Source organism: Pelecanus crispus, chromosome 14 (genome assembly GCF_030463565.1).
Source record: "Pelecanus crispus isolate bPelCri1 chromosome 14, bPelCri1.pri, whole genome shotgun sequence".
NCBI classification, from domain to species: domain Eukaryota; kingdom Metazoa; phylum Chordata; class Aves; order Pelecaniformes; family Pelecanidae; genus Pelecanus; species Pelecanus crispus.
In genome coordinates this window covers 2,322,657-2,334,453 of record NC_134656.1, presented here as the reverse complement: position 1 = coordinate 2,334,453, position 11,797 = coordinate 2,322,657, and the positions used below count along the sequence as shown (strand labels likewise).

At 50.5% G+C, this 11,797-nt stretch overlaps 1 protein-coding gene across 2 annotated transcripts; it reads right to left on the bottom strand.

Annotated features, from left to right (window-relative positions):
• Positions 1-546: 546 nt before the first annotated feature.
• OPRL1 (opioid related nociceptin receptor 1) lies at positions 547-11,081 on the bottom strand. Of its 2 annotated transcripts, none has more exons than XM_009482966.2 (3): positions 10,855-11,081; positions 1,350-1,705; positions 547-1,070 (listed from the first exon to the last, which is right to left on the bottom strand). In XM_009482966.2, exons 1-3 carry the CDS (start codon positions 11,079-11,081, stop codon positions 547-549), a joined length of 1,107 nt encoding a protein of 368 aa, XP_009481241.2. The 2 variants fall into 2 exon arrangements, with proteins under 2 accessions (XP_009481241.2, XP_075577153.1); XM_075721038.1 differs by having other exon boundaries at positions 10,870-10,952.
• Between the last annotated feature and the right edge of the window lie 716 nt (positions 11,082-11,797).

Here is an 11,797-nt window from a genome sequence, read left to right as displayed (position 1 = left end):
TCCTTCCCTTTGTGATGACTCATCCTGGAGATGATCTTGGGTTTTTGTCTGACGGCTGCTGCCCACTTCAGCAAAGTCTAATTTCAGAGTGATACTGCAGGAATAAAACCCGCACCCGAGCGCCCGGCGAGCCACAAGAGCTGTTAGCGCCTTAAACAACTCAGGGAGCCAAAAAGAAATTGAATAGTTTGCATTTTGTCTGTCTCCCAGCAGCAAAAGTGTAACTCCCAGGACCAATGCCTGTTTTAAACCCATAATTCCCAAATTCTCAACAATATTGCAAACCACCAGGGTTTCACAGGAATCAAAGAGCTGATTTCAAACATGTTCCTCTTAGCGCAGGGTGGACTAAAAATGCATCAAATGGGCTCACTTTTTCTGCATGCTCTTGCAGTATCCTGTTTTCCCAACCCCCAAAATTGTTTTCTTGGTTTTTCGCCTCTCAGTTTTGAGGTCCTGCTAAAGAGCCGTTATCTGAGTTAGCTCTGACGTGGGGGTGGTTGGGCTCTGCTGGGCGACAGCCACCATGGGAATTTCCATGCCTAGTCAGGCCGGATTGTTAGTCCCCTCCGAGTTCTTGCAGGCATAGGCCACATCCTTGGCGATGCTGCACATCCTGTTGGACATCTGGAGCTCGGTCCTGAAGGCGGTGGGGAAGCAGAACTTCTTGAAGCATGCCTTGAAGTTCTCATCTAAGAAGGCGTAGAGCACGGGGTTCAGGCTGCTGTTGGCATACCCCAGCGCGGTGCAGAAGCAGGAGATGGCCAGCTCGAGCTCGCTTTCTGCCTTGGCACCCAAGCACTGGACCAGCACAAAAATCTGGATGGGAGTCCAGCAAATGATGAAGACTGCCACCACCACCAGGACCATTCGGGTGATGCGCCTCAGGTTTCGGTCCTTCTCCTTAGAGCCTGAGAGGACACGTACATTCTTGAGTCTTCTGATCATGAGACTGTAGCAAATAGTGATGATCAACACAGGGATCATAAAGGAGAAAAGAAAGACACAGATGCCAAACACTGGATCCCAGTAATCCACGGGTGAAGGGAGTTTAATTAGACAGTCGATTTCTGCAATTCAAAATACAAAAAGGAAGGGAAGATCAGCAAACCCATATCAAGAAGAACAGCATCTGCACATTCAGTTTAGCTTAGGCATGTTTAAGACTGGGAAAGCAGTAGCAGGGATGCAGAGAGGCAAGAGCAGAGAGGAAAGAGTTAAGATGAGAGCAGTTACAGCAGAGAGCTCACCACACTGATGAAACTGGTACCCCTCTCCAATGGCTCCCCAAGCCCACGGGCTCTCCTGGCCACCAACACCTCCCACCCGTTGGATGTGTTTTTACTGACCGTTGTTTTCATTCTCTGCAGATCCCATCACCATTGCTGGGATGCCGAAGACAGACGCCAGCGCCCAGATGCAGACATTCACCACTTTGGCCTTGTGGGGAGTGCGGATGTCTAGTGCTTTGATAGGGTGGCAGATAGCAATGTAGCGGTCCACGCTCATCATCGTCAGGGTGAAGGTGCTTGTGAACATGTTGTAGTAGTCTATAGAGATGGCAATCTTGCAGAGGACATTGCCAAAGGGCCAGAAGCCCAGGAACGTGTCTGTACCCTGGAAGGGTAAGGTCATCAGACACAAGGTGTCAGCCAGAGCGAGGTTAAAGATGTAAATATTGGTTGCTGTCTTCATCTTTGTGAATCTGAAATGTAGGAATGAGCAATGGTTAGAGCTCCACCTGACCTTGATGGGTAGGACATTGAAGTCTACTGAAGAGGGCATTCTGCCACTTTAGGAAGGAGATGCTGTATTTTTTTTATGTAAAAAGAGATTGAATGCCATCCTTTCCTTTCTACCTCCCACGTGCTTATCAACACACAGCTCAACCCAGCTCCTACAACAATACAAATGGTGCCTTCACAATCAGTTTCATGAGCAGAAGTTTCTTCCCTTAGACTGCAAGTGAGGACCATGAAAGCCTGAGGCTGTCAACTCAGATCATGCTTTTTGAAAAATGACTTCAGTAAGGCTAATCTAGGATTTCATCACATATGGCTTCATTATTATAAATATTGGTGAGAGCTTTACCCACTAAGCTGATTTGAAAGGCACCATAAGGTCCAGGGGTAAGTTGATTAGTCATTTTGTATGGGCTTATAGCCAAAGACTATGGCTAATGCGACCTATCAAATCAGCACAGGCAAGATGGCCAGCCCTGGCCAGTGGCAGCTAAAAACCAGTGAGGAATGAGGTTTGTATCAGAAATCAAAATATCACAATGGATCTTTCCAAAGAAATGGGCAGTTTGCAGATAAAGTCATGAGTCAACTCTACCTCAAAGGGGTTTTGTCATTTCTATATTACTTTTATTGCATGAACTAACTGCCCCAAAAGAAGATTCACCTTGATCTAATGGCAATCATCTCCTTTTTACACATGGGAAATGATGCAAAGAAAAATATGATCACCCACCCAAGGATACATGCAGAGTCTTTAGAAATGGAAACTCAGTGGAGACTCTGTGACTGAATCTAACATTTCAGCTCCAGGATGTTCCTCTCATGGCCAAAATGAGAGCTCAAATAGGCATAATTTTAAAACCACAGCTCATCTATCATTTACTATACCAATGGCCTTTGCAGAAATGTTGCCAGAAATGGCAGACAGTGATGTCCGTTATTAACAGAGGGCAAGTTCGTTTGAGGATAACACTTAAACCCATAAACTACTGCACTATTTGCAGTTTGATATGTATTAGAATATTATGGCATCTGATTTGACCTAAAAAACTCTTTTTGCCAAATTGATTCAGAACAGCAAACCCACAACTGCACTCCTCAGCACCGTACCCCACCGATGAACTGAGCTTCAGCTCTTGCTAGGTTATTTGAACACTTGGAGGAACATCATCACTTGCCACCCTCTGAGCTCTGTTGAAACATATGGCAACATAGCCAGGTTTGCAAGAATAACAGTCAGGGCATCCACAATCCAGAAAATAAAGTTGGTTTGTTGTTTTTTTTTTTTTTTTTACCCCTTCGAGGTCTAAGCTGTGTTTGTATTAGAAGTCAGATGTTTGAAAGCGGCTTCAGAAAGCAAGAACAAACGATCCTACATTTGACCTTGAAAGCCAAGGGAAGCTTTTGGGGCAGGTGAACATTGATGGAAACACTTGAGGTCCCCACATAAGCCTGAGTCAGGTTCCTCCTGGCACAGAAATCACAGCAGCCAAGCAAGACAGTGGGTTCTTAGAAAGCCAGCCTGGATCAGATAAACTTATATAACCAAAAGCGGTAGAGGAAAAATACCAGTGTCTTTCCTAGTGTGAAGGGATGAAGCAGCAAAACGCTTTGCAAATCCAACACAACCAGGCAGCTGCCAGGACTTTAAAGCTTTGGGACTTCCTAAGCAGGATTACACAGAAACAGACACACTCCAGTGCTGTGAACCCCAGCGCAGCAGCATCTCGGGGTGGGCGAGTTTTGCATTTTTTGTTTGAATTCTTGCAGTTGGCATAAATGAGGCAATGCACACAGGGAGCATGAGATGGGTCTGTGAATGCATTCAGACGCTTTCCCCTCTAGGTCAGCGGGGGGGGTAATTAAAATTAAGAAATTAAATCACTGTTCTTTGTCAGCCCACACAAAAATAAGTGTTGTCAGCTTAGGTTTCAGGAAATTACTCGGTCACCTAAGACTGTGTTAGCAAAGGTCTCCTGGGAGCTATAGTCTTCCCCTGTGTACCACAAACCTGGCTGGGCTCACCCAAGCTTCCCAAAGGTCAAGCTTGTTCTGGTCCATCTTTCCAGGAGGTCTGGACTTGGAGGCAATTCATCAACATGCCTCTAACTCTGACTGCTTTTGCTGACGTTATAACTCAAGGGAATAACAACTGCATTTTTGAACCATGATAGGCAACTTCACTACTGTGAAACAGAAAAAATTAAAGGTTTGGTGTTTGCATTTTTTTTTTTTTTTTACCAGTGGGAGAAACAAGCAGCAGCCCACCCACCTCTACCACCCATCCAGCATCCACAGGGGACAACGCTGCCTCCATGCACGCTCCTGTGTCCCCAGCACAGTGAGATGTTTGGGGCATCTCAGCTAACCCTGAGCTTGGGGCGTGCAGATTGCAAACCTTCAGCTCCCTCTTGCTCCCCTCCACCCCAGGGGACCTCGCTGGTCCCTCTCCAAGAGGACTTCTCAGCAAAAATTCAGAGTCCAGGTACAATTGTTCAGCCTGGCCCTGTAAAATCTGCTCTCCCTCGATGGACGATCCCTCTCTGTTGCCTCTTTCCTCGCTCCCTCCAAGGTGACAGCAGGGCTGCCTTCCCTTGCTCCCTCCACCACAGGGACACACTGGGGCAGCTGGCCCCCTGCTTACCTCCTTGAACCCTCCTTCAAGTGGATTTTAAGGCTGATTTTGTGCTCTTGAGATGTGGGGAAATTAATTTACACCTAATTAATTACTTCTAGCTCCACTTTCTCGGCACCCTGAGAGCCAACAGCCATTATCCCAAGCAAACAATGTTCCCAAACATTTCCAGAATGTTCAGTACAAACAAAAAAATCAATTAATCACTTATTTGTGGATTAACCTCATTTTCTTTTCCTCCAGGAACTGCGAGTGCTCTCTTTCTTAATCTGCACAAAAAAGACAAATTAAACTCTCAGGCTTTAGGAGGCACCTGAGGTCCCCCCCACGGCACAGCTCTGATGCAGATAAGCCTGTGGCCCCCATGGAGGACATCAGCTTCCTGCTGAGCCACTTTCTTGCACTCGGTCACGGAGGCAATTTCCTAATGCAGCATCTCCCGCAGGGCCGTTCTCAGCTCTCCATCCAGCTCCACCTTTGTCACGAAAGTAATTGGTTTGCTTTGCTCTCCTGTTCTCCCAGCTGCTGAAGCCTAAGAGGAAAAACATCTGGATATCAGCTCAGCACTCGGCTTCTCCCTCCTGTTTGCTACGTGGACTTCAAGTAGCATGACCTGGAACAAGGCTGTGCTTCAGCGAGGGGAACCCACAGTTTGGGAGAAGAGATGGGTAGGAAACAGCTCTTCCACATACTGGGCTTTGAGGTCCTCTTTTTCACAAGGATGGATTCTGTCCCTGGCTGAGCTGCAAGCCTGTTGCTTTAGCACCTTTCCTTCCTTTCCACCCGGCCACCGCAAGGCTGCAGGGCAGCAAGCAGCTCTGGATGCCCCAGGGCTAAGGACCAGCCAGCTGTGCAAACCTACAACCCCAAACGGGGCTGCAGGCACCAGGAGCAGAGGGAGCAGAGCAAAGCCTTCAGCCCTGGGGAACCGTGAGCATTATCTCCAGGAGCTCTTCTGCTTCTTGATTTTGATATTCATAGCTCCAGCTAATTGGGATGCAGACAGTGCTGTTCACCTTGAGCAGCTCCCTCCGCTCCCACCCCATGCCCTGGCATCAGTCACAGCCTTTGCCACCCCCCCGGACACGCAGAGGGAAGCAAAACAGAGCAGAAAAGGCTCAGGGAGGATTTTTGCCGAGCTGCTCCCACCCTCTGATGGTGGAAATCGGCACCGGTTCACTGACATCTCTGCTCCCAACCTGTTCTTAGCTCACACGTTGTATGAAGCTGATATTTGATCTGGCATGTACCATCGTGATTTGCGTCCTCCCAGCCATACACCCACACTGTGCTCTCCGTGTCCCTGCTGCTCTGATCACCTTTTCAGAGCCCCCTCATCCTGAAATTACCCAATTCAAGCCAGTTTATTCTTGGCGATTCAACAGCCACAAAAAAATCCAGAGAATTTAAGAAGGGCAGATTTAAATCACTTTGGACTATGAAGCCAGATGCTACAGCAAAAGCAGCCACCAACACCAGCATGTAAAAGCCTAGTAATTACCTGGCAGGACGGTGACTGACTGGCAGGGGTTAAGGAGTCTGCCACCAGCCAGGGCGAGCAGCAGTGCTTTGGGACAGACGATTTTCTTGCCCTTTGAGCCTCACTGCCATGTCTAGGTGACACTGGTGCCCGCCCACCCGCCCTCCCGCCTCCAGGTGCTCTCTGGGGACCAGCATGGACAAGGACATTGTATGGCCCCGATTGCTGCCATGCCAAGGGCAGAGGTTGGGTGGCTGCTGCTGCAAAAACCTCTGCAACTGGCCCAGGGGCTCGCAGGGATGCTTATGCAACCCCAAGTAGTCGCGTGGCCACCAGGAACCATGCTCAGACTAAGGAGGGCATTCGCCAGCATCCGTCCTGCAGCAAGATGCTCTCATCCCTGTTCGTGTGCTGGATCTGCCTCTGCTGAACTGCTCGGGTCCTAAATGCTGCTGGGAATTGCCCAGTCTGCAAAAAGCACTGGGAACCAAGTCCCACATTAAACATCACAGAATTACTCCTGCACATTGGTAATTCCTTTCCACTTATCCCACTGAAGCCAGGGGAAACCAAGAGCCCTCCAGCACACATTGGAGTCGCAGGAGCTGTTAGCAGGGGCCACGCATGGCTGCTATGAGCCATGTGGCTGAGCCCAGCTCACCTGGGCTCACGGGGGCCTGGACATTGGAGAGCTGCAGACTCACCCTTTGCAGCCGATCCCCCTCCTGCTCACCTTGCCTTCCTTCCCCAGCTCCAATCGCTCTGCACAGCGCAGAGCCCTTGGTGTGGGTTTCCCTTATCTGCAAATTGCAACAATTGTCTTTTTTTTTTTTTTGCCAAGACTAAGAGGGGGATCTGGAGAGAGCTGAGGTCTCAGATGGCCCCACCAGTGTCCACTGGGTCCGTGCTGCATTAAACACTCAATTTCAGCTATGAGACACACAGCTGGTCAAGGCTCTTCCCTTAGAAAGCGTTCTATTAAGAAATCAGCATCTCTGTACTGTCATAATTAACTTCATTTTCCCTGTCTCATCACAGCCAGCTGCCCTCACCCTATTCTCAGGGACCAATGCAGTTTTCAAGCAGCATAACAGCTGGCACAGCCATCCCCAGGCAGCTGCCTGCTGCAGGCACACCCCCATCACAGCCCTCCTACTAAAGCTTCACCTGGAAGCAGCAAATAAAAGTGTAGGCGCCTAACAGCCCTAACCTGCCTAAACAGCTGCTTAAAATCCTCTGAAACAGTGTTCTTCAACAGGGAGAGCTGAGCATCCCCAGTGCTTTGCCAGGCTCCCAGCAGACAGCCCTGGAAACGAGGCATCATTCCCATGGGGGCCGGATCCAGACAAGCAGAGCCAACCCTGAGGAATGGAGTCCTCCAGATCATCACTGCTGAGCGCCGTAGCAGCATGATGGAGCAGGGGACAACGAAGGACTTCCTGGGCCAGACGCTGCCTGGTGCCCCTGGTCCCTGCCCTGGCACACTGGCGGAGGCTTGGGGGTCTGCCACACCCCATGCAGCAACACTTGGGTTGCTCTCAAGGATGGGTCAGCATCACCTCCAGGCCCACGGGTCATCAACCCCACGGCCATTGCAAGAACCATAGATTCCCCTTCTCTTCCTAACAGCAAAGCTCTCGGACATCCAGTCTTGCAGCATACAGTTAATAGATGAGGGACCTCAGCAGCCTGGTTTCCCCCTCTCCCCCCAAACCCTCTCTGCCTCGTGCCGTTCAGCTCCTTGTTTCGCTTTCATTAAAAAGCAGTACAGGAAATACATGCAGAAGAGAGCAAACAGCAGAAGGAGAAGGAGGGAGGGGAGGCATTATCTCCACTGGCAAGGAACTCCACAATGAGCAAGCAGAACAAAGCCGCAGACAAGGCAGGTTTCCACAATAGGCCCTTTACTGTCCAGGAAATCGTGTTCCTGACAAGAGCCCTTCTTGGTCTTGTCCAATTAGTGCCACTCAGCACTAGAAGGGGATTGACAGTCACATGATGGCTGTCTCTACAAATTAATCATTCCAAACGTTAAATCACTCCAAATGTAATAGAGATGTAGGCTGGCTTCTACAACAGAGGGGAAAAACCCAGAGGAGGCTTTGAATTTTTATTTTTGTGTAAAATACCGGGAGATTTTAAACTTTTCCCTCAGTGCTGCAAAAAACTCATTCAAGAGGAACAAAAACCAAGCCTTCCTGATGCCTCCAATTTCCTCAAGTGCTGATATTAGAGTCTTTGTATTTCCCAACTCCCTCTTAAAGAGGAAACAATTACTGTCTACGTCATTGCACCATTCTTTTTCTGGAAGATAATACACCTGTTTCTTATAGATTGTGTAGCATGCTGAAGTCTGGTTATCCCTGGTGAAATATAAGCATGGAAAGAAAAAAAAAATCAGCTTTTGTAGGATGCACCATACCTATAGATGATAGGGGTGCAGCACAGAGGGTTTGCCAGTCTTTTTTCTATTAATGGAAGAGATATATCATTAAAAGTCCCAAAGCCCCATGTTGACTTACCAGCAACCAACATTCAACCCAGTGAAAAAAGATGCTCTTTAGGGCATGAAGCCCAGAAGCACCAATGCTCCTGTCTAGGGAGAAAACCTCTGCTTGAGAAGTCATCAAAATCCTTCCTGCACGGCCACTAATTTGGCAGCTCCGCATCAATCTGCGGACATGAGCAGGGTCAAGAGTTTGAGATATTGAGTCCAGTTTATCATCAAACCTGCTCCTGACCTTGACAGAGCAAGAAGAGAAAAATCCTGGGCAGAAATAATCCGAAGTTGCAGTTACTGAACCAAGAAGGGTCATTTTCCTGGGTATAACTCAGCATTACTCTCAGCCAGTACTGAGCTCCCAGGAGACACTGATGGAAGCAGTGGCTGCTTCTACACGTGTTCCAGCTCAGTTATAACTTCCCCATTCAAGTGGCCCCCACAGGCTCAGATAGAAGTTTTTGGGGAAAACCAGAGGTGAATGCCCCAAAAAGAAGTACCCAAACAATTAAAATTTTTATTAGCTCCTTTGTATATATAGGGATTTACTGGATAAAGGGGGAGCAGAAGTGGAAAAGGCCTGGGGGAGATGAGGGTGACACCTGTCTTCAGTTTTCAATTGTTTGGAGCCATTAAAAACCAGAGGACACAAAAAAAAAAGCTATGTTCCAGGGGAAATGCCAGTGCTAAATCCCACTTTCTCTTCTTGGGTCCCATTTATCCAACTGGAAGGTATCAAAGCCAAAAAGGAGCAGAACAGAAGCCCCCATTCTGAAAGCATGGCCCCACATCACCATGGCACACATCCACCCTGACCAGGGTGCCGGTTTGGGACATTCCTATCCTTGGGGATAGACCAGTCACAGCCCCGGGCAGGGGCCAGCAGGGTCCCGCTGCCCACATCCCACCAGACCTTTGTGGGCAGGGAGAAGATTTCTGCCAAGGCTTCTTCTTACACGTCTAATATTCATGCACGGGGCATGGACTCCTTTCCCCTGCATGCACGCTGGCTGGCATCCCCAGGGAGCTGCGTCGCCATGGGACAAGGACTTCTCCCTCCCAGAGCATCACTACTCACCACACTTCCACGCGCCCACAAACACCGTGCCTACTCGAATGATTGCTACTACGCTGAACAGAAACAGGAGCTCTCCAAACGTGGCACTGCTGCACTGAAAACCTCCTCTCTCCATCTCCAGATTCCACAGGGCTACCGCGATCCCTTCTCCCTGCCATCACCTCCTTGGCAGGAAGAGCGCGGACAGGCAGCCTGATGAACAGTCATGTCGCTTCGCCCTTGTAGCGGAGGTTTAGCCGCTGTTCACCGGCCTGCGATACCAAAGACTTCATTTTGCAGCATCTCCCCCAGCCGAGTTGTGTGTATTCAAGGGAAAGATGCTTTGGAAGCAGCAGGGCTCCTGGCAGGAGCGAGACTTAATCTCATCAGTGTCTGAATACCTGCTAAATATTTTCGTCCTCTGTTGGAGAAGAAAACAAATTGATCCTGTCTTTTCTGTGCTGGTAGCATCCACCCACACCAGGATGCTGCTCTGAGATGTGTATAAAATGGACTCTCCTGACACAGAGGGTACAGGGATCAGAAGGGGGGTGCTGGCATTTGACACAGAATCACAGCCCTAATGGCTGCAAGAACTTATTTTGTACTTGCAGAGCAGGGGGGGAACAGGGTTTTGATTCCAGGAAATAGGGTGGTTTGAGCCACACCAGAACCAGACAGGGACACTTAAAATGCCAGGAACATGCAGGGAGGCTGGCCAGTGCTGCTGGGGCGGTGCAGGCTCCGTGCTCCATCCCCTCCGCAAAGGTCCCCCTGCTCTCCCCACCTCAGCGTGAGGAGCCACCGGAGTTGCCCTCATCTCCGCAGCATCCTGTCACATCTTTTTTACATCCATAGTTTCCAAAGAGTTGGAAGAGCTACATTCGTGGTTTTTCCCCCTCCCTGCAAAAGTAAGCCTGAGCCTGCCAGCAGGCTCTTTCCCTTGCAACTCGATTCAGCTTTGGAAAGCGCCAGCTCCCAGATGGAGCAGCACCTGCAGCCACAGCTGGGGTGCCGGACACAGCACAGGAGGGAGAGGTGCTGTTAAAGATCCGGCACACCCTGGCAGCGGGATGCTCCTAGAGCTTTGCTCTCCACAGGGACATCCAGCTCCCTGCCTGGCAGTTTGCAAAAAAAAAAAAAAAAACACACCACCAAACCCCATTTTTTGAGCAGATCTGATCGCTCTGTTCCATTCTCTGGGTTAAACTTTAGGAGGCACCAGAGGGCAGCTGAAAGCTGGTGGGAACCTACATCACAGCCTAGGAAGGGAGAAAAACAAATAAAACCAAAACAATAAAATGAACACCCCAGTGTTACCCCTAATAGCGCATCCCAATTGCCGGGGAAGCGCCTGCCCGCTTCACCCGCGGCAGAGATTTAGGAGGGAAGGTGTGCCCCGCTCGCAGCCCTCCCCGGAGCACTGCCTGCGTGTCCTACCTGACGATCACATACATGACGGAGCAGTTGCCCACCAGCCCCACAATGCACACAATGGAGTAGACGACCACAATGGTGATCTTGATGCTCAGCGGCAGGAAGCTGTCCCCCGTGCCGTTGTTGAACCAGTTACTGGGGAGAAAGCTCAGGTTCAGCACGGAAGAGTCGTTCAGCAGCTTTCTCAGGTCAGGGTCTTCCAAAATATGGGCAGGGAAGAGCGGGTCCATCCTGAAGCACCAGCCTGTGCCAAGGACCTGGGGCACCAAAGAGACAGTTTTAAGATCCACCGATCAATTGGGTAGCGTGGGACTGTAGCAAAGCATGTGTGTGAGAGACGCTGGGGGAGAAGGATGATTTATTGCCAGGGACAGCACAGCCCCCCCGCAAAGCCTCCCCAAGAGCATTTTAATGGGATGCAACCCCCAAAACCTCCCCAAGAGCATTTTAATGGGATACAACCCTAAGAGCTTGGTGCATCCTGAGCACGCAGGGAGCTCGCCCATATCTCCACCCCGCCAGCGCAGGGGACATGCGGGCTGCACAACGCCATCCCTCCCAAGCGCTGGGTGCTCCTACCTGCCTCCCCCAGCCCTGCCTGCTCCCCGAGTCCCCACACGGGGCTTTGTGCCCCCAAATCTCCCCCACCCAGTACCCTCCGAAGCCTCCCACGGGGGCTGGGGGCTCGCCCCGCTGCTGGGGCACAACCCCCCAGCCCCGGTAAAAGGGCAGGAAAAGCCCAAAGTTGAAAATAAGCCCCCGCTGGCTGCTTACCTGCGTGCGGGTTTCCCCTCTACGGCTGCTCCACGCCCCGCAGCTCCGGGCCAGGCTGCGCTCCCCGGGGCCGCATCCAGGCACCCCCGGGCTGATGCGGGGGGACAAAGCCGGAGGCTCCGCTCCGGGGGCAGTCGGTGGAGGGCTGGGGGGTAAGGGGCTGCTCCTCGCA